A 26,986-nucleotide genomic window follows, 5' to 3' on the forward strand; every position below is an offset into this window, starting at 1 on the left:
TCCAAAGGAAGTTATAAGAAAATCTCTTCACCATAGGTGACGGCCACCAGGAGAAGGACAGCGAAAACAAAAACCTTCATCTTGTCTTTTTCTTCTGACTTCTGCAGGGAAAAAATAAAACAGTTTTGCACAGAATGAATAGGATAGTAAGGCTACATTAATCTCTCTCTCTCTCTCTCTCTCTCTCTCTCTCTCTCTCTCTCTCTCTCTCTCTCTCTCTCTCTCTTCAATAAAACACTAACTAAAATGTTTTAAGTGAACTGCAAACTTCTTACCTTCTGAACTTACACAGGTGACTGTGTGCCTGGTCTTCCTCTCCCCTTTACTTTTATAGCTGACTGATGGATAAAGATCACTGCTGTGGGAGAGAGACCAGGTTGCATCAATGTTTGTACCTGCCATGGAATCGAGTAGCGGACCACATTGAGAGATATGGTGGGGGAAAACATCACCTTGGATTTCTAATCACACACACACACACACACACACACACACACACACACACACACACACACACACACACACACACAGTGCAGAGTGCAGAGTATAGCCTATGTACAGTATGTACTGTATGTAGTTTTATGCTGTATGACTGGATAAACATGATTAAGTACACGTGATTAATATTATTGTCTGAATGGGGTGCCGTAGCAGGGAACTATAAGCAAGGACGATACGGTGCCATCTACATTAGTGTTTACTGGGAAAGGAGAACTTTTTAGCCAAAATACTGCATAATTTCCGTCTGATTATGTTTGTTGGGGTTATCCTTTCATCTTCTTGGAACTCTAGGTTTCACCAACTTATCTGTGTCAGACTCCCATCGCCTTCCAAGGACGCTGTCCGTTTGAAATGTCTATTCTCTTTTCAATCCATTACTCTTTTTTTATTATTATCTTTTCATTATATTATTGTCATCTGTTGTAATTAAATACTAAATAATCTACTAAAGACATTTAGTTGCAATTCTTCATTCTCTCACAGAAGAAATATTGGATTTCCACAACACTATACAGTATGTGCTGGGCCTTACACAAATGTAACTCTGCTTGACCCGTTGGGTAGAATATTACTTTACATTATGGTGATTATGGTGATTTTCACGGTTGTAATCTGTTGAGAATTTTTTTCCAGGTTGCCAATACTGTCACATGGCACTGACATCTGGGGCAAATTCCAGCCTTGTGGAGAGTTGTTTAGACAGCAGTCTTGGCACCCACACACATCAAACATCGCTGCACTGCTGATTATGTCATAGACACCAAACTGACCCATGTGTCTGGTCCTTTGATTCTTCCTCTCAGTGTCACTGTCCGCTCCCTTGCGCATGGGACTTTGTGTGTGTATATTTGTTTTGGGACTTACTTGCATTTGTGTTCTGTATCTTATTTTGTAGTAGTGTTCTGTGCTTTCCTGTCTGCCTTGTTTGCTGTCACCAGCTGCCTTGTCTCACGTCCCTGTATTAGTGTAACCCAGAGTCGTATAGATGAGAGAGTTACGACAACTCAGTTCACTTCATGGGGCCAGTCTGGTGGTTCTTCTACATAGACATCTATTGGCAAAGAGTGACAAAAGCCTGAACTGGAAGTTTATGGAATGCATTGTAATCTATGGGCTTTAGTGACAAACGAGTTACATGAACCATGTGACAGGGTTGTTTTCTGTGCCCTCTTTGGCAGAACTCTCCTTTCAATGTCTCATGGTGTAACCCAGTCACCTGTGTTCTGTTTGCCTGTTAGCCCATACCAGTGTTGATTTTGATTGTCGGTTTCAGTTCACCTGTGTCAGTTTGTTGTCGTATTTTGATCGATCAGTTCCGTGTTATTCCTAGTTATTCTAGTCCTTGAGTATCTTGTTCCTCGTGTTTTCCTTGTGTGGGTTTTTGGATAATACAATCAAACAACTGATCAGATGACAAGACAGTAAAGGCAATGCTTTCTATGAAGGCCATGTCTATAATGCATTTCACACTTCAATGTACATTTATTATAATCTGGTTATGTGTATTGTATTCATAAAGTCATGAACTCATGAATATATATAATTTATTATTATAGTATTATTACAAAAATGTGTGTGATAGAGGGTTAAGAAAAGAAGATGCAGCAAATAGATGATGTGTCACACTGATTTGTGCTCCTAGAACCTCAACCCAAACTACACTGTGTGTGTGTGTGTGTGTGTGTGTGTGTGTGTGTGTGTGTGTGTGTGTGTGTGTGTGTGTGTGTGAGTGTGTGAGTGTGTGATTAGAAATCCAAGGTGATGTTTTTCCCCACCATATCTCTACCCAATGGGTCAAGCAGAGTTACATTTTTGTAAGGCCCAGCACATATAGTGTTGTGGAAATCCAATATTTCTTCTGTGAGAGAATGAAGAATTGCAACTAAATGTCTTTAGTAGATGTATTTAATTACAACAGATGACAATAATGAAAAGATAATAATAATAATAAAAAAAGATTAATGGATTGAAAAGAGAATAGACATTTCAAGCGGACAGCGTCCTTGGAAGGCGATGGGAGTCTGACACAGATCCCATAAGTTGGTGAAACCTAGAGTTCCAAGAAGATGAAAGGATAACCCCAACAAACATAATCAGACGGAAATGATGCAGTATTTTGGCTAAAAAGTTCTCCTTTCCCAGTAAACACTAATGTAGATGGCACCGTATTGTCCTTGCTTATAGTTCCATGCTACTGCACCCCATTCAGACAATAATATTAATCATGTGTACTTAATCATGTTTATCCAGTCATACAGCATAAAACTAGGCTATACTCTGCACTTTTGTGTGTGTGTGTGTGTGTGTGTTGTGTGTGTGTGTGTGTGTGTGTGTGTGTGTGTGTGTGTGTGTGTGTGTGTGTGTGTGTGTGATTAGAAATCCAAGGTGATGTTTTCCCCCACCATATCTCTCCATGTGGTCCACTACTTGATTCCATGGCAGGTACAAACATTGATGCAACCTGGTCTCTCTCCCACAGCAGTGATCTTTATCCATCGGTCAGCTATAAAAGTAAAGGGGAGAGGAAGACCAGGCACACAGTCACCTGCGTAAGTTCAGAAGAAAAAGACAAGATGAAGGTTTTTGTTTTCGCTGTCCTTCTCCTGGTGGCCGTCACCTATGGTGAAGAGATTTTCTTAACTTGCTCTGGAGAAAACACTTTTCATAATCCACCATGTACTTTACTTTATTTGTTTATTTTGACGGGACAGTGCATTATAAATGGACATTATATGTAGGCCTAAATGCAACGTAAATATAGGCTACCGGATTTAGCAAAGATGCAAATTTTCATCCATGTGAACTAGTTGAGATCTCAAATATGTCAACTGTGAACAGAAATACAAACACTTCATTTCTCTCTCTCTCTCCCAGGTGAGGCCCTGCAGTGTGCCAACTGTGTCCGTGAGGCGCCTGACGCACACCATCCTAATAAAAACGTTGATCTTAGATTTTTGTCCGTTTTCTTTTCCTTTTGGGGGGAGTGAAAACCATATATGACTTGTTTGAATTGGTTGATGATGAGCAGCGGTGTAGGAAGTATAGGCTACTGAAATTAAAGGGAATACCATAACATAAATAAATATACTCTGCTTATTTTTTGTGATAATATCAAAGTAAGTAAAAGACGTAAAATAAAGCAATGGTTTCTTCCCCCACTATGGCCCTGTAAAATAAAGCAATGGTTTCTCCCCCCACTATGGCCCTGTAAAATAAAGCAATGGTTTCTCCCCCCACTATGGCCCTGTATGTATGGGGTGAAGTGGTTACTGTAGGCCTATGTTTTGTGATACTTGTTTTGGCGGCGGGCCCGGGAGAACAATAACGTCACACGAGACAGTATCACGCTAAAGGTTCACGAAGTATTACACAAACAGGAACATATATAGTGCTGGATCATAATGACGTGACAACAAGACATCATAATAAGGTGCCTACTGCATGTTTTTATAATAACGTGCCTAATGAAAGAGAGACAGGCAGAGAGAGGACTGGACTGTGGTACATGGGCCAACTGATTAACAGAGTTTAAAGTAGGCTATGATTTCCACAAATAAAAGGTCAAAGTCCAGCATGATTTGAGTGGTTGTCGATTGCTAGCGGATCAGTGTTTGACAGAAGACAAAACAACAGGAGAGCAGAAGAATGTTTTTACTGTAGATAGGAGCGTGGACTCATGAAAATGGATTCATCCTCTGCTGTATCTGTGTGGTCCATGTGGCACTGGGCAGACATTCAGCTGCTGCTCATCTTCTTCATCGTCTTCTCAATAATAGGAGACTATTTCAAGAACCGTCGGACTGGTAGCTTCCCTCCGGGGCCCAGGATGCTGCCTCTCGTTGGGAACATATTCACTGTTGACTTTAGTAAGGCCCACACAAGTCTGACTGAGGTATTGAGAATCACATCAGCTGTGTACAGTTTAGTCATAATAATGCTTACCAAAATAATGCTCTCATGCTTGTATCTTAAGCTGGCTTTCATCCTGGCAAACATTTTGGGGGTGAGAAGAAATGAATGAATGGTTACTTTTGTCAAAACTCTTTGCAGTTGTCGGAGAAGTATGGTGATGTGTACAGCATGAGAATGGGCCAGAGCTGGACAGTGGTGTTGAATGGATTCAAGGTCATCAAAGAGGCGCTGGTAACCCAGGCAGACTGCGTGGCAGACAGGCCAATCCTCTATCTGGAGGCGGTGGACATAAGCAACAATAAAGGTGAGAGAACAAAACTACCTCGATTCATTCATTGATCTCCATTGAACTTCATATGATCATGTCCGCCATTCATTAACTCGGATGATTCCCAACAATGTACAGTACGTACTCTATTAAAGATGGAGTACCGTGATTTTTGTACTTTTTCTGTTTTGTATATGTCTATGGAGTTATTAGTTAACATTACTATAATAGTCTTAGACATCATAACGCTAACCCCACCCCAAACCACAGGCCATTATCATACAACACAGTAACACACAGCTGTCGGTGAGGCTTAAAATACACAACCAGGTTTGGGTTGTGTAGTTACCTTGCCATGATGCAACTTTAAATGTGGACAAGAAATCTAAAAGGATTGCTCCGGTGATTAGAAATTGATAAATCAAAATATGCTGCTCATTGACTTACAGTACATTGTGCTGAAACAAAGTCACTCTTTTATTACGTAAACAAACACAAACAAAGTTGATTCAGACAATATAGAGCAGTGGTTCCCAAACTTTTTCATGTCAAGGACCCCAAAATTGACACTAATCAGCCCGCGGACCCCCATTTGATAAGATATGCCAGGGACGCCCATAAGAGAAGACTTTTGCGGCTCTAGCAGTGATTCTCAACCATTTTAATTTCAAGGACCCACAGTTTGACATGCATTAGTCTATGGGCCCCCATTTAATGACATTTCTAACTCTGGGACCCCCAATTTATATTGTAAAATCAATGTTAATTTAACTCTGAGAAAGTACACATGGAACCAAATGGACTCTTGACTCTCTGAGTTGCAGACCCATAACGGTCCATTTGGTTCCAAGCTATCATTATGCTGGCCTTGCTGGGGACCCATTGGAACTCCCTCTGGAGAAAAGAAAACGGACTGGAGCCGTGGATCCGGATCCAGATCTTCAAATCAACAGGAAGTTTTTAGATTTCTTGAGGGTTTGTGTAGCTACAGTAACAAGCATTTCTCCACAGGTATTGTGTTCTGCAGTGGACATATGTGGAAACAGCAGAGGCGTTTTGCTCTGTACACTCTCAAATACTTTGGAGCTGGCAGGAAATCCCTGGAACCAGCTGTCCTGGAGGAATTCACACATTTAGCCACATATTTTTCTGAGCACCAAGGTAAAACACTGAATACACATTTCAATCAACACACAAACCCATAAATGACTTTGTTTCTGTCAATTACACGTGGGGTTTAACATGAGCTGAGTTCACAGGCAGACACTCACCCCAGCAAGTTCCTCGCTCGTGCATGACACTGTTCATGATAATTAGGGATGTCACGATCACGTTTTTTGCTCCAGATCCGATTATATTTGTTTATGGCCATATCACAATAGTAATAATATCAGGATATGAATAATATTGATAGCCTACTATATGGATGTCCTGATCACGTTTTTTGCTCCCGATCCAATTCCGATCATTTGAAAATGAGGTGATCGGTCCCGATTTCCGATCACGTGATTGGATTGGAACAACCCTGATGATAATAATAACAGCTCAGATTTATGTAGCACTTTTCACCCAAAGTTGCTTTCCTTTGTTCAGGTAGGCCCTTTCAGCCCCACTTCGCCTTCCAAAATGCTGCCTCCAACATGATCTGTTCCCTGGTGTTTGGCCATCGCTTTGAATACACTGATGAGAAGCTGATTAATTTGATGGCGAAGTTTGACCGTGCTTTTCAGTTACATGGCTCTATTTGGGCACAGGTAGCTTCCACATACATACTCAATACTCTCATAATTCATCATTTTATGTGTTTGATACACAGGACCTGCACATGAAATAATGCAACTATTGTAATGATGATATGGTATATATGCGTGTACATCATGTGTATGTGATTATATATATATTTTATGCATATTGTACATGTATTGTATATATTGTATGTGTATGTCACGTCGTCTCAAAAGTTGTCCACCAAAGGTTGCTGAAACAACTCAACTATTCTCACTTCTAGGTTGGCGTGTTGAGAATGAATTATCAATATCCAATGACACTTAAATGAATGGAATTCTCCACAATTCTGCAGCTGTACAACTCCTTTCCTACACTGATGAGGCATTTGCCAGGGCCACATAAGGCCTTACTGCGCATCTGGGATGAAGTGAAGGACTTGATAAGAGATGAGATTAAAGAGCACAAAAATAACTGCAATCCCATGAATCCCAGAGACTACATCGACTCCTACCTGACTGAGATTCATAAGGTGATTATAACACCTGACATAATGTCAAATTAACCCGAACCTAAAGGGTATGTCCTCTGACAAACCAAGTTTTGTGTTGACCCAGGAGCAATACTTGTAAACATTAAACCATAGAAGAACTTCAATGTCCCATCAATGTGAACTGTGATTTGACTTTCCTTAGAGTGAAGGGGATGTGGACTCAACTTTTGATGAGGAGAACTTGGTGATGTGTTGCTTAAATCTGTTCTCGGCTGGCACTGAAACCACATCGACCACCCTGCGCTGGAGCCTCCTCTACATGACCAAGTACCCTGAGATTCAGGGTAGGATCATAGAGTCCTTATTAGTAGTAGTTTATGCCAGTGGCATCGTATAGTTGGTTATAGATCTTACCTGCTTTTTTCAAATAGCCGATGTATACGGTTAAAGTGGTTAAAAATATATATTTTCCATACTATATTAACTCCTTTTGCTGGGGACCCTTGAGGGTCCTAAGACCACACTTTGAGAACCACCGGTTTATGCACAATGTGTCATTTCAGAAAGGAACTGAAGTGTGGCACAAAAGTAACCACTTTAGCATACAATAATAACAGATCTAAAAGATCACACGTCTCACAATAGCACTCAGAAAGTGCAGACAAGGAGGGAGAGAGAGGCCCAGGCCGTAGCGTAACGGTCTGGGCACCGGACTGGTAATCCAGTCGCAGTGTGCCGCGGGTTCGACTCCCGGACCCGACACGGCCTTTACTGCATGTCATCCCCCCATCTCTCTCCCGTTTCCTGTCAGCCTACTGTCTGTCCCTTCAAAAATCAATAAAAGGCGTAAGCCGCAAAAAAATATCTTAAAAAAAAAAAAAAAAAAGGAGGGAGAGAGAGAGAGAGAGAGTGGAAACACATGAGACATGATGGGAAGAGTTCACACTACAACAAGATAATGGTGAACGATATAGTTAAGTTATCATTATAGTGATAGTGCTCATTGTGAATGGCCATTAAGATGAACAGGATTTACGCCAAGATTTAGGACAGTAGGAAATTAGACGGCCAAGCAACATTACTAAAAAAAGTTAAACGTAATGTGTTAATAGTCAGAAGTTAGAAATGTGTTAATTTACCCACAGAGCAGAGCAAAGTATATCCGCCCTTCACAGTCCTGTTCTACAAATCATGTAATTATTTCTTATACCCCATCACCCCCTGGCTGTTGCACAGAAAAGGTCCAGGCAGAGATAGACAGAGTGATTGGACGGTCCAGACTGCCCTCCATGGCAGACCAGACTGGTCTACCCTACACTGACGCCGTCATCCACGAGATCCAGAGGATGGCAAACATAGTTCCCCTCAGCTTGCCTCATATGACCACCAGGGACGTCCAGTTGGGAGGCTACACTGTTCCAAAGGTCTCTTTCTCAAAACAATGCAATGAATTCAGCTCTGTGCACACCTGTAGTCCTTGAGGTTTCCACAAGGTGGCAGTATAGCCGCTTCTTGTTCCAGTTCAGTGTCCCATAGTTTAATTTGCTTGGCAGCAGATTTGAACAGGAAACACAAATGACATCTTTGTGTTTCATTCAAATCGACAGGCAAGCCATTACAATTAAGCTATATGGGAAAGTGAACCAGAACATCTTCTGAAAACCCGCCCCGGGGCCACAGTTATGCACCCTGAACTGTGAGATTTCACACAGGTTCTTGTAACCATAAACCATATCAAACAATTCTGTACAAAACAATTACTTTAATAACAGTTTTACACCGATGCTGAGCTGCTTTCTAATGACTTTTTAATCCCCAATGAACAGGGTGTGACAATAATCCCCAATTTGACTTCAGTGCTGTTTGACACGCATGAATGGGACACGCCCTTCACGTTCAACCCGGGACACTTCCTGAGTGAGGACGGCAGGTTTGTGAGACGAGCAGCCTTCCTCCCGTTCTCTGCCGGTAAGGAGCATCAAAACACCAACACCACCACCTTCTAAGTCAGTGTTTTTTAACCAGTGGTCCTTGAGGGGGTTCCAGGTGGTCCCCAGCTAAATGACGGATCTTGACCCTTACGGTCCATTTGGTTTTATTTGATTTCAAGAGTTAAATTATTGTTATACATCTGCATGCACTACTTAATTAATTTACAAATCTACACGATTAGAGAATGTATAGAATAATTGTTATTTTGTTCAACGCCTTGTTTCATACTTCATCATACAGCATGGAAAATAACGACAACAAAATATCAAAATATAAAGTCTTTGGTCTGAGAGGCTAAATCTCAAGTTCTAAGTAGCCTATAGTGCCTCAGACCCATATTTCCTATTACTGATTGACCGTGAATTCCACCACACTACCCACAGCAAAGGAAACATGTTCTCCCACAACATTATTGTTTTGTAGGTAAACGAGTGTGCCTGGGAGAGAATCTGGCCAGGATGGAGCTGTTCCTGTTCTTCACATCCCTCATGCAGAGGTTCACCTTCTCCATGCCCGCTGGTGTGAAACCCACGCTGGAACCTCACTTTGGGATCACCCTGGCACCGGTCCACTATGACATCTGTGCCACCCTACGTCACGACGAGTGATTCCATGCAATGGAAAGGCACAATTAGCCTTAAACATAATATACATGTCCTAGATTTTCAGAAACGTTCAAAACAATTCCCTTTTTTATTATTTTAAAAACATATTGCAGTATAGCCAATCTACAAGGTCACAACGCGTAGCCTGCAGACCTGCTATATTTTCACTATACTTCTGTGTGGCTGTTGTATGATGAAGTACGGCATTATTTTATGAAAAAAACTTAATGTTTTGAGGTTTCTACTCTCTCTCTCTCACACACACACACACACACACACACACACACACACACACACACACACACACACACACACACACACACACACACACACACACACACACTTTTTGACATATATTGCTGTGATTACTACTGTATGTGCAAAAGTGTATGATGCAATCGTCTAAGTAAAGTAAATTAACTTGTTATAATGAAACATAGTTATTGTGAGTCTTCTTAACATGATTGATTGGTATATATTGTGTGTTTAATACCGGATATGTCCGATTGAGTTTGTAGATCAAACAGGTTTGTCCTGTGAGAAGACACAATGTGTTTTCTTTCTTAAAGAATATTGTTTCCTATATTCAGCTTTATTTAGAATAGATGGTGTGTAGAGCAAGAGCAGATTCTCAACATGTGGGCCACTAAGGTGGGCCCCAAAATAATTTGTATGACAAATTATGTGATACCAACAAATAGGCACTTAAAGTATATTGATCCATGCCGGAACACAATTGATTACTTGATCATTAAAATAAACATGCTCTGAAAATGCACGCAGCACAAAAGTGGGCCCTGATTTAGCAATGTGTAGACTGTACTGTAGAGTATGAGAGACAGGACACCGAGAGAGGCAGAGAGGCCTTAATGTTTGACTTCACCCCACAAAGCCTTGAATTCATGAGATTCAAGACAGAGATTGATAGAAAATAAGTGAATTTCTGGGTGAATTTAAGCCAATAAACCCTATTTGAAGTGAAAATACCATTGAGCTTGACATTTTCTGATTCTTATTATTAGTTATTTATGATTGATAGAGGTGTTCCAAAATACCTAGAGTAGTAAGAATGCTGGTCTTTTGGTATGCCCGTCAGACGTTAATGGGGTATGCTAGGGGGGGATTTTATTTCCTTTATTATTTAATGTTTATATGGATGATTTGTCAAATCAATTGAATGGGTGTAATACTGGCTTGTGGGAGACACAGTTGTCAATCATCTCATGTATGCTGATGTATGCTGCACTCAGTATGGTAACGATTTTGATATAAAATATATAATGCCAAAAAAAGTAACATCATGATTGTGAGAAGCAGAGAAGACAGGAAGACTTTCCCTGCCTTTCAATTGTGTGATGATATTCCTCTCATAATATGCAAGCAAGGAAGTAAAATACCTTGGTCATGTTCTCACTGATGATTGGCTGGATGACAGAGATGTCTACAGACAACGTCGTAAAATGTATGCACAGGCAAATATGTTACTCCGTAAGTTTTCTATGTGTTCTGTTGATGTTAAGTGTTCACTGTTCAGAGCCTATATGTCACACCTCTGTACACTACTCATCTCTGGCATGCGTACTGCGTACAGAGTATGCAGAGGCTCAAAGTGGCCTATAATGATGCTATGAGGTTGTTGCTCCACATTCCTCGATGGCATAGTGCCAGTCAAATATTTGTGACCGCTGGTGTACCCACCTGTGATGCACTGTTAAGACAGTTGATGTATAATTGTATGTGTTGGCTTGATGTGTCAGAGAACAGAATCATAGAGGCTCTAACCGTTAGAGCCTCTATGATTCTGTTCTCTGACACATCTTGTTCTTCATGGGGTTGGTTATACCGTTAGTCTAATGGTATAACCAACCCCATGAAGAACAAGATTCCTTTACAGGATCTCCTCACTGGTCAACAAAACCACCTTGAAGACAGGAGCCCTCGTACAAGGTTTCTTCGACTATGCATGCACCTCTTGGTACCACAGCACCTCAAAGGCCCTTAAAACAAGGCTCCAGACTTCCCAAAACAAACTTGTCAGGCTCCTACTTGGCCTCACCCCCCGAACCTACCAAACCCCTGCCCACTTTGACAGGCTTAGGGTCGATGACAGAGTACAGCATCTTGCAATGGGCCTGATTCGATACACCACCAAGATACCCATGTTATGTACCTGTCTAAATACGTCCTTAAGTCCACAACCAACAAAAAAGGGACTAAATTATTTTCGCTCCTATGCCACCAAAATGTGGAACGCCCTACCAACAGTCATTAAGACATGAAAATACGTTGACTCCTTCAAATCCGCTCTCAAAGGGCACAGGTCTATGGACGGCTACAATTCAAAACTGGCCTCCGTAAAATCTGAATCCCACCCTACCCACCCACCCCTTTTTCCCCTCACTGTATGTTTCTTTTCCCTTTTGTGTATATTTGGACATCTATAAATGTTTTGATGAAAGTAAACAAGCGTAATGCTTTATTGGGTCGTCCACTCACAGTTAACAGTCTTTGTATTTGTTGTGCTTGAATTGTGTAATTCTGCAAACTGTTAATAAATATTTCAATCAATCAATCAATTATCAATCAATGAAAAGCAGTTACAAATACACAACCAGACATAGAGAGCATTGGCGTAACAGCCTCTATACTTTTTAGTTTATTTACCTGCCTGAATCCTGTGGAGTTGGCACTGGACAGACAACTTATGACTATGACTTGATGTATTTTATATATTGTAAATATTTATATACTGTGTCTTTTATATTCTGTGCTGTTTTCTTTTATATGGACCCACGGGTCTGAAATAAAGTTTATTATTATTATTATTATTATTATTAGTAGTAGTAAGTAGTAGTAGTAGTATTATTATTAAATGTTCTGAATGTCGACAGTATACTTCAGCAATGCATTAGCCTAATAACAAGAACATGTACTTCGTAATTTGTACTATGCTACCGACGCGTCTACCCTACCCTTGCCTTGAGTAAACAGTAAACACTGACCAATAATATTCAGGCAGCACTGGCCGCAGCAGGTGATCATGTCGGGTCATAACCATAACCTCATAACGCGTATAACGGTGTGGGTACCAGATCTCTGTCCCTACCAGAAGTCTGTGGGGTCCTAGTCGCGCAGGAGACCGACGTCATCACGTATCACGTACGCAGCTTGCAGTACACAGAGCTCTATGACACAGAGGTAATATTATGTTATATTATGCTTTATGCAATGTTATATTATGCTTTATGCAACATAATGACTAAACGGATGTATAATGTTGTGTGTTTATTAGGCTCTATGTTATGTGTTCATCTGATTAAAGAAATAGGAGCTAATCTAGCCAAACAGATGTCGTTGGTTAGCCAAACAGAGCTATTAAACCTGTTAGCTCTGCCTTGTCTACATCTTCTATTTAGCATAATCGTTTCAGGAATTTAACATCACAATGCAACGTTTGGTACTCCGATATCATGTATTATTAGTCAGTTAAATTAACAATGATTTTACAATATAAATTGTGGTCTCAGAGATATAAATGCCATTAAATGGGGGTCCGTAGCCTGTTGCATGTCAAACTGGGGGTGCTTCTTTGGAATTAAACTGGTTGAGAATCACTGCTACAACTGTAAAAATCTTCTCTTATGGGGGTCCCTGCAATATCTTTTAAAAATGGGGGTCCACATGAATGATAAGATCAATGTGGGGGTACTTGGCATGAAAAAGTTTGGGAATCACTGGTCTTGAGAACCTATTGAATATATTTTCCCATAAATTGGTTATTACTGGACAGTGCCAGAAACTATGTGGCTTTCTAAACATAATTGAGCTATAGATAGACAGTCAAGCTGGTCAGATAGACCTATTTGTTACAGCAGATCTGCTAGCTCACAATGTTGTGATCTTTTATGATCTTTGTATGTAGGGTAAAAGGTTAATAATTAGATGTCATACTGTGCAGATTGTAGATTGTACTGCTGATTGTACTGTAGGCCTATTCACATGCAAGTAACTTTAGGCAAAAGTGTCACAAAGCAACAAAGAAAAGCACTGGTGGTAGTACTATATCATACTGTATGATATACAGAGTGCAACTCTCTGCAATGCTCAACCTTGCTGTGTCACTTTAGTCCTGATGCATGTTAGTTTACATCAAACGTCAATCACAATTTCAATAAATTAGAATGTAAAGACGCTGTGTTGAGATTACAACTGTGATATATAATGTTTATTTTAGGTCAGACAGCCTGCTGCTGTGCATGGCAGCTGTTCATTTTACATTGTATTGTTTTTATATAGAAGTAAATTGAGAAATAAAAACAGAGTGACAAATACAAAATAAACTAAAACACACACACAACAACAAAACACAAACTCCAAATCAAGACAACCAAAGAACATTCAAAACACAAAACAATAAAAACAATATATAATATATATATATAAAAAATAAAACTCCAAACTCCAATATAGTCAATATACGTAGCAGATCTATGTCATTGATTTAGATAGATGTGTTGAAGAAGTCACTGTTTTGGGCTCTGTTGCTTACTTATGCTGCATTTCTTTTTTCCCCATGAATTTTTATCCCACGATCTTGTAACCCATTTTTCACCCCTGTGTCAATTATCTAATGTGATCCTGGGATCTACACACCCTCCGCCAACATGTAGTCCACAGGCCAAATGCCTCATTATCGGATAACGTTCCCATAAAAAGGGACAGTGATTTTTGTATTGCTACATGTCTGTAGTTTATGAAATGATGTGATAGCAATGTCAAAATGGCAGCTGATTACTTGTTTTTGTCCCTTTTTATCTGATATAAAATTGTATAGTGAATGGCATAACTAAGCAAATAATGGGCCGATTTGGATAATTCTGCCATCAAAGTATAGGTTTTCTGGGGTGGGGTGCCGAGTTGATTTATGAGGTGACTGAAGCAATTTGAGTGCAGTGCAGGTCAAAGGTCAAGGTCATTTTGTATCCAAAATGTCCTATAATACTACACTAAACCGTCTTGGACTTCTTTTGATCATGTTTTCACCTGTTATCCTCTGATCCTGAAGCCGTAGATTAGACATGGGAATACATCACATATATAAAAAGCATTTATCATGAAACATGCGTAAGCTAAGAACGTAACAGTGGAATATCTATATAAAGAAACTGTACATATATATACTATACTATGCTATACATATGTACTATGATGTGCTATGACTACATACAATGCAATTATAGTGCTGTCTACATAACATACTATAAGTAAGTATCCTTGCCGAGCCATGAGTCCCATAGGGCAGGAGCCTATCTCCTGTTTCGTGAGGCAGCTTGATGTACAAGTACACCCCCTGGACATGACGCTAGTATGTCGCAGGGACTTACCCCCAATCCAACCCTTGATGCTGAGTGTCAAGCAGGGAGTCCCTGGGTCCCATTTTTAGAGTCTTTGACTGCGATGCCCGGCCAGGGATCGAACCCCGACCTCCCAGTCTCAGGGCGTCCACTCTAACCACAAGGCCAATGAGCTGGTAACATGCTATAAGTCTGTATCAAATGCTATCTAAGTCTACAAAAGTGCTATCTAAGGGGTAGGGTAAGTGCTAAGGGCCATGATGATCTGAAAAGGTGGGTTTTCAGACTACAGCGGAAGATTGGGAGTGATGCTGCAGTTCTGACTGTGTGTGTGTGTGTGTGTGTGTGTGTGTGTGTGTGTGTGTGTGTGTGTGTGTGTGTGTGTGTGTGTGTGTGTGTGTGTGTGTGGAACAGATTGGTTTGTAGACTGGTCCGATCTAGAGGAAAAACACACTAAGTGTGCTGTTCTCTACCAGAGGCGCAGTGGTGGCAACCGCTGGTATAAGTCTAAGGCTGACAAAAGCCCTGAGTTCACCATCAACTCACAGCCCATACGTGTGTATGACCTACATGAGTCATACAACTTATAGGGCATAGATTTAATATCGCAGGGGAATGGAACGAACAGGTTGAGTACATAACATCTGAGTTTACAGCTAGATGAAGCGGTTTACAGCTACACTGCTGATGAAGTTGGAGGCTAGTAGGCATTTTGCACTGACTAGAGTACAACACCTCTTCTCCAACGTTCATCTATTCTAGCATGTAAAACACTTAGTGATCTAAATGATAATGTAGTTCACTTTGTAAGGAAGTGGTTCGGGCTTAAAACACCCACACCACCAGAGACATTATTTTCCAGTCCAAACATGACGGTGGGTTTGGTGTGCCGAACGTGGAGTGAATATATAACGCCACAAGCCTGGCTCACTTGAAAACATGCTAAACAGTGATGACACGACTGTCAGGGAACTTGCTAGATCTGTTTCTAGATATGAAACGGCTGTTTCATATCCAACCCCAAGTTTCTTGGGGTTGGATACATGCTACTGGGTTTGGGGTGTCGTCAGATTGGCTTGACCTCAATGACCTCTGCGTGAGAACTGGAGTATCTCTGTGCTGGGTTCGACCTGGCTCTGAATCTGTAGCAGTTTCTGAGTACATTATTACCAACTGTTCGTTCTCAGTAAGGAGTACTGTATACTGTACTACAGGGGAAGCTAGCCTGCCTTCCTGATTCAGACCACACCGTATCTCATACAATATTCAAGAAGTATGCAGTTGATGAGGATATAGTCACCTTTACAGGTCAAAGCCAGATTACAGGTCCTTCCAACCAGACTCAATCTCTCTCTGTGGTACCCTAACACGTTTCCTCCTCATTGTCTGCACCATGACCACACTCCACTTACAGAAACACTGTCACATATTCTTAATGGCTGCTATGTACAGTATATAAGGGTATGTACATTGCTAGGCACGACAGAATTGTTGACCTATTAGCTAAGGACATAAGTTCATTATGTTTCATCATCTGCCAAAATGTTTAAGCACTCACGTGTTTCAACTGCCATGTTCATGCACAATAATGAAAATGATGCCTTTTCAGATGTCACAGATAATACACCAGATATTGTTGTTGTTGATGAGGACAGTAGAGAAGTGACCATTTTGGAACTGGAAGTGGCATGTACATTTGACCACAGTCTGGAAGAGGCATTCCTTACCAAGGTGCTTAAGGATGCTATTATACAGCTTGGCTACAAATGTAAACTACTTGTGTTCATATTTGGAAGCCTCTGTCCATAAATCAGTCGTGAGGGGCCTGCAGATTGCAGGCATGACCAAGCCGAGAGCTAAGGCATCGGCAAAATTCTGTTCAGTGTCTGCAATAACTGGCAGTCGCCATATATGGAGAAGGCGATGCTTTCTGTACCCGTGATCTGTATCCTGAAGCACTTGTTGTAGAGTTTTTTCAAGTTTGCGCATCCACTATTGTTTGTGTTCAAGAAATGTCTTGTAAATTCTGAATGCAAATAAAGATGTTAAATGTGTGTGTGTGTTGTATTTTATCTCCAAGTTAAGTCTAGTTGTGTGGCCCTCAATTACTCATTTACATGTTCTCCTGAGTTGCGTTGTGTGCTGGGGTACAATCTTGAGTTTGAGTTCCTTCAAAGAAATGTCTAAATGGTTTCTACGTCCTCATAAACCCATACAAAGATGTATCACTCATGATGTGAGTGTGACTCCTCCTCTCCTCCAGGCTTTCAGCTATAGACGAATCCACAGAGTGACGCCCCGGGCGCATTACACTTATTACACTACACTATTACACTACGCTATTACACTACGCTATTACACTTATTACACGACTACGCTATTACACTACTACACCTATTACACTTTGCTATTACACTACGCTATTACACTACGCTATTACACTTATTACACGACTACGCTATTACACTACTACACCTATTACACTATGCTATTACACTACGCTATTACACTATGCTATTACACTTATTACACGACTACGCTATTACACTACTACACCTATTACACTATGCTATTACACTACGCTATTACACTATGCTATTACACTTATTACACGACTACGCTATTACACTACTACACCTATTACACTATGCTATTACACTACGCTATTACACTATGCTATTACACTTATTACACGACTACGCTATTACACTACTACACCTATTACACTATGCTATTACACTTATTACACGACTACGCTATTACACTACTACACCTATTACACTACGCTATTACACTTATTACACGACTACGCTATTACACTACTACACCTATTACACTATGCTATTACACTATGCTATTACACTACTACACTTATTACACTATGCTATTACACTTATTACATTACGCTATTACACTACTACACCTATTACACTATGCTATTACACTACTACACTTATTACACTATGCTATTACACTTATTACATACACCATTACACTTATCATAGTTCATAGTATCATATTACACATGTCATAGCAGCATCCACCCACCTGGGAGGTACCAACATGGATCATGAATCGTTCAATAAATGAACGATTAAATAAAACAAGCCTGCAGCCAACAAGCCTGCAACACTCCATGTGTTTGGAACCAACAATAGAGCCACAACATAGTGAAAACCTTCTTTTTTATTTATGATGTGTTATGCCTCATTCATACTGTCACACCACAGCGGCGCATGACGACAATAGCCAACCTACAAGCTCACAACACCTCCATTTGATATGCATTGTGATTTTGAAGGTCTGTTATTTGCGACAGAATACATTAGGCAATTATTTTCAACAGAAATTCAAATACATATTCACAACCCCTCCAAAGAATCCTGTGGTAAAGAAATATATCAGGATGGTTAAAGAAACCTTTTTCTTTTTAATTAGACAAAAAAGGACCACAATAAAGTTGTAATCGCTCTAAAAATAAATCCTAGAGCTGTTCTCCTTCCCCAACAAAAGTAAACTAGCAAAACGAGAAACAAACTTAAGCTGAAGAAGCAGTACCAGAATAATTGAACACTTGCTGCATTAGAGTCATGAAAAATGAAAAAATAAATAAATAAATAAATAAATATTATAATAAGATAGCAGACACGCGAACATTCCTTTTGTCGGAAACCTCTGAAAAAAAAAGTTCCATGTCAGCAGGATTGCGAAATCCAAATAGGAACGGTTCTCTGATGTCGTTCTCATCAGATTCCCCATCATGATTTAAAAAAAACCTGTAGTAGGCTGTCAGGGCCACCAGAGCGTCCTCCCCCCCCCATGTCCATTATAGAGGGTCGACAGACCGACCCCTGGAACAGGTGCCCGTTGAAGTCCAGCCACTTGCAGGCTTCTTCTATTCCCTTCATCACAGGAGATTCCTATTGAGAATTGAAATGTTCAGTCAATCACCCATACCCAACACATTCTGTTGCATGTTCTCTGTCTTGCTTTTCCTCCTGTTCTATGTGCAGTAGGGGTGTAACAATACATTTTAACAAAAATACGATACAACAACAGCAACACTAACCCACACTACATCCTCTCTCCACTTCTTTGCGTAGCAGTGTTCTTCTCCTGGTGTGAGGTGTCTAACAATATATCAATGCAGTTTGAGATTTCTTAAGAAAACTCAAAATGCAAGACCTGTCTGCAGCATTTCAGGCCAATTGAAGCCCAACACACGACGGGTGCGCAGCGACGCGGCACAGGCGTTGACGCGCGGTAACGCCTGGAAAATAGAACTGGTTTCTATCGGAGCATCAGGCGAGGCGTCAGCGCGCGTCGGACGCCGCCGGTGTGGGATAGCCAGCCAATTATTTGCATTGCAAAACAACACAATACAAAGTCAATGTTGCTGTCTACATTTCGATATATTTCGATTCTTGAAATTAATAGATTTTTCGATGCAGTTACTATATCGTTACACCCTACAGTTTGAAGTAAAAACACAAAAAAAAAACAATACCTTCAACATTTCTTCTGGACTCTGTCCTGGTGGGCTCTGCTGGGACAGCTTCAAACACTGCAGGACAACAGTATCAAACATCAATACAAAAACGGAACAAAAGGAACATAGCTACTGTGCTTCAGTAAACAAAGTATGCATTTAAAGATGAATAAAAACTTCAGCATAGACTGCCAGTTTTCTGCTCTAGGTCTAAATCAATTACAGCGTAAACAACAATATTAAGGACTTTGGAGACTACATGCTCAGCACTACAAGTACTTATTATCCGAAATCAGTCAAACGTTACAGCAATCAAGTTGAAAAGTGAGCTGAATAATATTGTATCTCCATAACACAAGCTTTGACTCAAACTTGTAGCCATCTTACCAGCCAAAAGTAGGGGTTAAATACATGAATCCAACAATATGTACTAGAGCGGTGTCCCTTGGGCACTGGCCTATTTGAAATGATGCAAGTTGGAAATACATGCCCCACCCAGATATTTATGTCTGTGTCCCTTTCATGCCCATATATGGAATTCTTTGTCTATGCAGACGTCAGAATGATGTCAGAACAGGCCAGCTCCATATATGGAGGCGGTTCTGGACAACTGTTGGTCCGGCGACTGGACACTGCACCTGTGGTGAGGTGGAACGCGTGTGTCGAATTTGAAGTCGGTGGTTAAACGGTTATCGAGTTAGGTGTATATGATGAGCAAAGTGTGCCTGGAGGGTGAAGGGAGTGAAAAATAGAGCAGAAGAATGCTAATCTTTTGCTAACCTTGGCCTGAGAGTGGACGAGAGCCACACACACACACACACACACACACACACACACACACACACACACACACACAAATGAAACCCGTAGACTTTCTTGCAAGCCAATAAATTACATTTAAATACTTTTTTGGTCAGTGTGTGTTACATTTCTGCTCACCCTCTTTTTAGGCCTTGGGAGGCTGTATATGGGCTCCAGCAACCCCTGCAGCAAGGCTGTGGCCTCATCGGTCCAGTGAGCGAAGCGCTGTCCATGGCTTTTGAATGAGATATTGGTATCACAATTAAAAGTTAACTAAAGCCCTAACGAATGGTGTTTAGGAAGTACAGTACATTTACATTTGTCTTACCCATCAATCTGGAACCGTTCCATTAGTCCAACACACCACCATTTCCGGACATGTGGCATGTCCCCTAAATGAAAGGGAAGATTTAAGTTGAGTTCATTTTAAGTCACAAATCAGTAGTTTACCATTTGTCTATATTTAAAAATGTCAGTATTATATGCACGTCAATGTCTGCAATGCAGAAAGAAGAGTTATAAATCCATGTTAAATAGACAAACACAATATAGTGGTGTGTGGTTAACACTAGAGTTTAATACACTTCTAAATTCTTCTTACTTTCTTATGAATATTTTAATTACCGAAATTTAGAAAAGAAACACTACTGTAACGGTGGATTTTATTTTGAAAGATACTGACCTCAGAATGCCAAAACGGGACGCCTGTGCTCAGGCTGAGTGCATACTGTGAATGGCAAAGATCAGTGAACTTATGAGTGAGTTTCAAATAAAATAATAACACTTTATATATAGACAAAAGAAAGTTATTTACCATCAGCATGAATATGCCACAACTATTTCCACTCGTCTGGTGAGGGAAACCCTGTAAAATAATTGGGAACAGCAATGCAGCATTAGTTCTTTTTACTGTGATATTGAAATGTATTTCTTTAAAAAAAGATTTCTATAATTTGTCTCCCACGATTTTGCAAGCCAGTTTTTTCACCCAGTGCCAATTATCTAATGTAATCCTGGGCGCTACACTTCCTCTGCCAACCTGGGGGGGCAGCGGACTGACCTCATGCCTCATATGTATGAGGAGTCCACTCCAAGCGGCTTCTTTTCACCTGACAAGGGGGAATTTCCTTGGCCGGACGTAGCGCGTGGAAAGAACACGTTATTCCGACCAGTTCCTTTCCCCTCCATCAGGCGCCCCGGAGGCAGTTTAGAGACCAGCATTACTGCATGTTTTTGTGAGGGTACCTACCCTAGGGGACACGGGGAGAACATGCAAACTCCACACCGAAAGGCGCTTTCGCTAACCCCACCTCGGGTATGGGCACTGATGACGCGGAGGGAACACGGCCACAGCATCCCCAGCGGGAATCAAACCCAGGACCTTCTAGCTGTGAGGCGACTACCGACTGTGCCACCGTGCCCCTATTCTTTTATTTATTTACCTGTGAATTTTGTCATGTCTATGCAAGACATTGATTGCATAGGGCCTAAATGTAAGACAGCAAGACAGCAAGGACTTTTTTGGTGCTATCCCTTTTGGAGTGTTTGACTGTACCCTGTTGCCGTTTTTACATTTCTGTCTAAAAAACAGATAGACAATTTAAAGTGGACAAGAAGAAAGACGTGCATGCGAGATGCAAGAGAAATGTACCTGAATGTCTGTCCCGAACATGGTCGTCCATTTGCCTGGAGCAATTCGTTGAGCTAGGTCACTGTTAAAAATAAATCAGAAAATACAAATTACCCACTGCAGTGGTTTCTGAAAAAAAGGTGTAAGGAAACCGAATGAAATCCACTATCTATAGGCTATCTAATTGATATGTCATTTATCTCTCTGGCAATATAATTTGCAAGACTACAGTACTACTACTGCACAAGAGATTTCATAATATTTGGTTCCCTTACATTAAAAAAATAGTAGTTACAACTATAGGGATGCACTGATGTATCGAACAGGCATTGGCCGATATGTGCCGCTATCAGTCAATATCTGTATCTGCAAATAACTTGACATTAACCGATGGCAGTAGCCAATATTAATCTGTTGTTGATAAGCATACATTTTGTGTTGGTTATCTGCAGCCTACAGTTGTAGATTGTCAACAGTATTTTTTTTGTATTCGTTTCCCTGTCACAAAAGGGGGGAAATCAGTATCGGCAAAGTTGTTATTTTAACATCAGTATTGGCCAAGAATTTCAATATCGGTGCATCCCTAGTTACAACAGCCTCAAAGAAAAACAGCCATTGAACAACGCTCAAAGAAAACAAATGGAAATTATTTTAAGGCCACAGAACAAGGCTTACGTTTAAAACAGCCTTTGAACAAGGCTTTTTTTGGCCTTCCTGCCTTTGATAGTATCAAGTGAAGATGGACAGTAAGGAGAGGGAGAAAGAGAGAGACATGCAGCAAAGGTCTTCATGAAAAGGACTTGAACACGCGACACGCTGTCAGGCCAAAGCATGCGCCTGTACCACTTAGGACTCGAACACACAACACGCTGTCAGGCCAAAGCATGCGCCTGTACCACTTGGCCATCGGGTGCCCTCTTTGAACAAGGCTTAAAGAAAACATGAAATGACTTCAGCCATAGAACAAGGCTTACATTTAAAACAGCCTTTGAACAAGGCTTGACTTTCACTCTTGTACAATTCATAGTATTCTGCTGCAGTCTTAGTTGTGGATGAACTGTTTTGTAAATTTAATACATCCCAAGGTTGAGCATCGCAGAGAGTTGCACTCTGTATATCATACAGTATGATATAGTACTACCACCAGTGCTTTTCTTTGTTGCTTTGTGACACCTTTGCCTAAAGTTACTTGCATGTGAATAGGCCTACAGTACAATCAGCAGTACAATCTACAATCTGCACAGTATGACATCTAATTATTAACCTTTTACCCTACATACATTGATTGATTGATTGAAATCTTTATTAACAGTTTGTAGAATTTACAGTACATTTTAAGCACAAACTCAATACAAAGACTGTCAACTGTGAGTGGACGACCCAATTAAGCATTACACTTGTTTACAACAGGGTCCACATTGTTCAATTCATCAAAACATTTAAAGACATACAAACATTTAGAGACATACAAATAGACATTTCTCTGTAGGTAAAGAACAGAACAGGAATTCATCATATGGGAAGCAAAAAAGGGAAAAGATACTATATACAGTGAGGGAGGGGGGGTGTGGGGGATTCAGATTTTACAGAGGCCAGTTTCGAATTGCAGCCATCCGTAGGTGCCCTTTGAGAGCGGTTTTGAAGGAGTCAAGGGATTCACATGTCTTAATGACTGTTGGTAGGGCGTTCCACATTTTGGTGGCATAGGAGCGAAAAGAATTTAGTCCCTTGTTTGTGCCGAATCTGGGTTGTACATGGTTTGTTGCACTCCCTCTGGTGTTGTGGGTGTGGACTTCGTTTACATTAAGGAAGTATTTAGACAGGTACATGGGTATCTTGGTGGTGTATCGAATCTTGTGGACCAGACCCATTGCAAGATGCTGTACTCTGTCGTCGACCCTAAGCCATCCCAGCCTGTCAAAGTGGGCAGGGGTGAGGTGGGTTCGGGGGGTGAGGCCAAGTAGGAGCCTGACCAGTTTGTTTTGAGAGGTCTGGAGCCTTGTTTTAAGGGCCTTTGAGGTGCTGTGGTACCAAGAGGTGGATGCATAGTCAAAGAAACCTTGTACGAGGGCTCCTGTTAAGGTCTTCAAGGTGTTTTTGCTGACCAGTGAGGAGATCCTGTAAAGGAATCTTGTTCTTTGATTGACTTTTTTGATTACGTTGGTGGCCATTTTATCACCGGAAAGATTGGCCTCCAGGATGGAACCTAGGTAGGTAATTTCATCTTTTCGTGTGATAATATTGTCACCCACTCTAACCAAGAAGCCATCTGCCTTGCTGAGTTTACTATTTGATCCGAAGAGGATGGATTCAGTTTTTCCCAGGTGTAAGGATAGTTTGTTATCAGCGAGCCAGGTGCAGATTCTACCGAGTTCAGAGCTGAGGGTCTTTTCAACCTGCAGTTTGTTCCTGTCCGAGACCAGCAGTGCTGAGTCATCTGCGAACAGGAACAAGTTGCAGTCACAAGCTGAAGTCATGTCGTTAACATAAATTAGGAACAGTAAAGGCCCTAGTATGCTTCCTTGTGGGACGCCACAGCTCACTGGGAGGGGAGGGGACAGTGTTCCGTTCACCTCCACCATCTGTTCTCTCCCCTCCAGGTAGGATTGCATCCAGCTCACTGATGTGCTATCAAAACCAATAGCTTTAAGCTTGTTAACCAGTATGGAGTGGTTCACGGTGTCAAAAGCCTTTTGGAGGTCCAGCATGACCATGCCGCAGTATTTTCCAGCATCCACCTCGTGTTTGATGTGGTCGCTCAAATAGAGGAGGCATGTGTCAGTGGAGTGGGATGTTCTGAAACCAGATTGGAACTCGTACAGCAATTTATTAGTGGCAAGATACTTTTCAACCTGTTCATAGACTATTTTTTCCATCACTTTCGAGATGGAGCTTAGAATAGAAATAGGGCGGTAGTTGCCGGGTTCTAATTTACTCCCTTTTTTGTACAAGGGGGTTACTTTGGCCAGTTTAAAATCTTGGGGGACCTGTCCCTGTTTGATGGAGAGGTTAACTATATGGGTGATGACTGGAGCTATGGAAAAGGCTGAGTCTCTGAGAAATTTGGAGGGAATATTGTCATGGCCAGTGGCCTTGTGGGGTTGGAGGGCACTCAGTTTTTTAAGTACCTCCTCGGTTGTTACCATTGCCATTTTAAAATCATCTTTACAAACACCAAGGTTTTTGTAGAAGGCTGTGATGTGCTCTACACCAAAACGCCCAGAGTGGGAGGGCAGTTTGCTAACCAGCTTTGTTGCAATGTTTGTAAAGAAGATGTTCAAGTGGTTGGCTACATCGAGTTTGTCAGTGATGAGGGTGTTATTCGATTTGATGTTTATGTTAGTAAACCTGGTTTTTAGTTTCCGACCACAGCCTAGTTGGTTGTTTAGTAACTTCCATAGCTCCCGAGGATTGTTTTTGATTTCCTCGGCTTTATCATTGATAAAGTTACATTTGGCTGATTTGGTCATGGCAATTACACCGTTTCTTAGCTTGTTACACTGGGCTTTTAGGTTGCACAGTTTGGTTTGGAGATCACTGTCGAAGCGCTTGCACTTGGCTAGTTTGGACTTGCATTTAAGAAGTTCAGAGCATTTGTTGTCTCTGGCTTTCATTGCAGTCAGTATGTCCGAATTCATCCATGGCTCCGAGCGGGTTTTGACCCTGACGGTTCTCAAAGGAGCCATGATGTTTAGTACTGATGTAAATTTGGTTTTAAAGCCAAGCCATGCTTCTTCGACTAGTGAGCTCCTGAGCACATCGGACCAATCCAGACTCTCCAGTTCAAGGTTAAAGGCCTCACTAGAGTAGGTTTTGAGGTCCCTAGATATGACTGTTTTGTGACAGTCAAACTTTAGTTTTTGTATTTTGCGGGTACAGAAAATCATAAAATGATCACTGAGCCCACATACAATAACCCCTTTCTTTGAGATTCTGGATTTGTCCGAGGTCAGAATGAGATCAATGACAGTTTGAGAAGAATCACACACTCTTGTGGGTTGGGTAATTAGCTGACTGATACTATGCAGATCACAAAACCGACTAAATGACTTGAACACAGGAGCTTCCTTATGACGCATATCCGTATTGTAGTCGCCAATCAGGATCTTCTCTACACATTCCTCCCCAGCTAAGCACCCCTCAAGTATATCATAGAACTCATTCTGATCAGGGGGTCTATAGACGGTGCCCACTAATACCGATTTAGCATTTTTGAAAACCCACACAGTTTCAATTTCATCATGCTGCAAGTCAGTACGAGTAATGTATTCAGTATCTTGGTGAATATACATGCACACGCCACCACCATGCCTGTTTCTGTCATTTCTAATGACTGAGTAATTTTCTATTTCAATCTCTGGGTCTTTAGTAGACTCATCAAGTTTAGTTTCAGAGAAACACAGTATGTTTGCCTTACCTTATGCTTTATGCCTATATGAAATGAGCAGATCTACAAGATCACAACATTGTGAGCTAGCAGATCTGCTGTAACAAATAGGTCTATCTGACCAGCTTGACTGTCTATCTATAGCTCAATTATGTTTAGAAAGCCACATAGTTTCTGGCACTGTCCAGTAATAACCAATTTATGGGAAAATATATTCAATAGGTTCTCAAGACCAGTGATTCCCAAACTTTTTCATGCCAAGTACCCCCACATTGATCTTATCATTCATGTGGACCCCCATTTTTTTGCAGGGACCCCCATAAGAGAAGATTTTTACAGTTGTAGCAGTGATTCTCAACCAGTTTAATTCCAAAGAAGCACCCCCAGTTTGACATGCAACAGGCTACGGACCCCCATTTAATGGCATTTATATCTCTGAGACCACAATTTATATTGTAAAATCATTGTTAATTTAACTGACTAATAATACATGATATCGGAGTACCAAACGTTGCATTGTGATGTTAAATTCCTGAAACGATTATGCTAAATAGAAGATGTAGACAAGGCAGAGCTAACAGGTTTAATAGCTCTGTTTGGCTAACCAACGACATCTGTTTGGCTAGATTAGCTCCTATTTCTTTAATCAGATGAACACATAACATAGAGCCTAATAAACACACAACATTATACATCCGTTTAGTCATTATGTTGCATAAAGCATAATATAACATTGCATAAAGCATAATATAACATAATATTACCTCTGTGTCATAGAGCTCTGTGTACTGCAAGCTGCGTACGTGATACGTGATGACGTCGGTCTCCT

General features: G+C 40.9%; 2 protein-coding genes across 2 annotated transcripts; one reads left to right on the forward strand and one right to left on the reverse strand.

The window, feature by feature from the left end:
• Positions 1 to 4,183: 4,183 nt before the first annotated feature.
• Positions 4,184 to 15,440, forward strand: LOC310862902 (cytochrome P450 2J6-like; the record flags this gene model as incomplete). The annotated part of the gene is made up of 11 exons (XM_083771023.1): positions 4,184 to 4,393; positions 4,552 to 4,717; positions 5,693 to 5,842; positions 6,275 to 6,435; positions 6,762 to 6,938; positions 7,102 to 7,243; positions 8,136 to 8,323; positions 8,726 to 8,867; positions 9,315 to 9,495; positions 12,589 to 12,694; positions 15,327 to 15,440. The coding sequence occupies 11 exons, from the start codon at positions 4,184 to 4,186 to the stop codon at positions 15,438 to 15,440; spliced, it is 1,737 nt and encodes a 578-aa protein (XP_083627149.1).
• A 3,168-nt stretch (positions 15,441 to 18,608) lies between these two features.
• Positions 18,609 to 26,963, reverse strand: LOC310862903 (uncharacterized protein; the record flags this gene model as incomplete). Its single annotated transcript, XM_083771024.1, has 8 exons — positions 26,922 to 26,963; positions 21,792 to 21,852; positions 20,955 to 21,005; positions 20,823 to 20,867; positions 20,469 to 20,532; positions 20,279 to 20,375; positions 19,358 to 19,414; positions 18,609 to 18,770 (listed from the first exon to the last, which is right to left on the reverse strand). The coding sequence occupies exons 5-8, from the start codon at positions 20,525 to 20,527 to the stop codon at positions 18,609 to 18,611; spliced, it is 375 nt and encodes a 124-aa protein (XP_083627150.1). The 5' UTR covers positions 20,528 to 20,532; positions 20,823 to 20,867; positions 20,955 to 21,005; positions 21,792 to 21,852; positions 26,922 to 26,963.
• Positions 26,964 to 26,986: the final 23 nt, after the last annotated feature.

Source organism: Protomyctophum parallelum (genome assembly GCF_964188405.1).
Source record: "Protomyctophum parallelum genome assembly, chromosome: 8".
NCBI classification, from domain to species: Eukaryota; Metazoa; Chordata; class Actinopteri; order Myctophiformes; family Myctophidae; genus Protomyctophum; species Protomyctophum parallelum.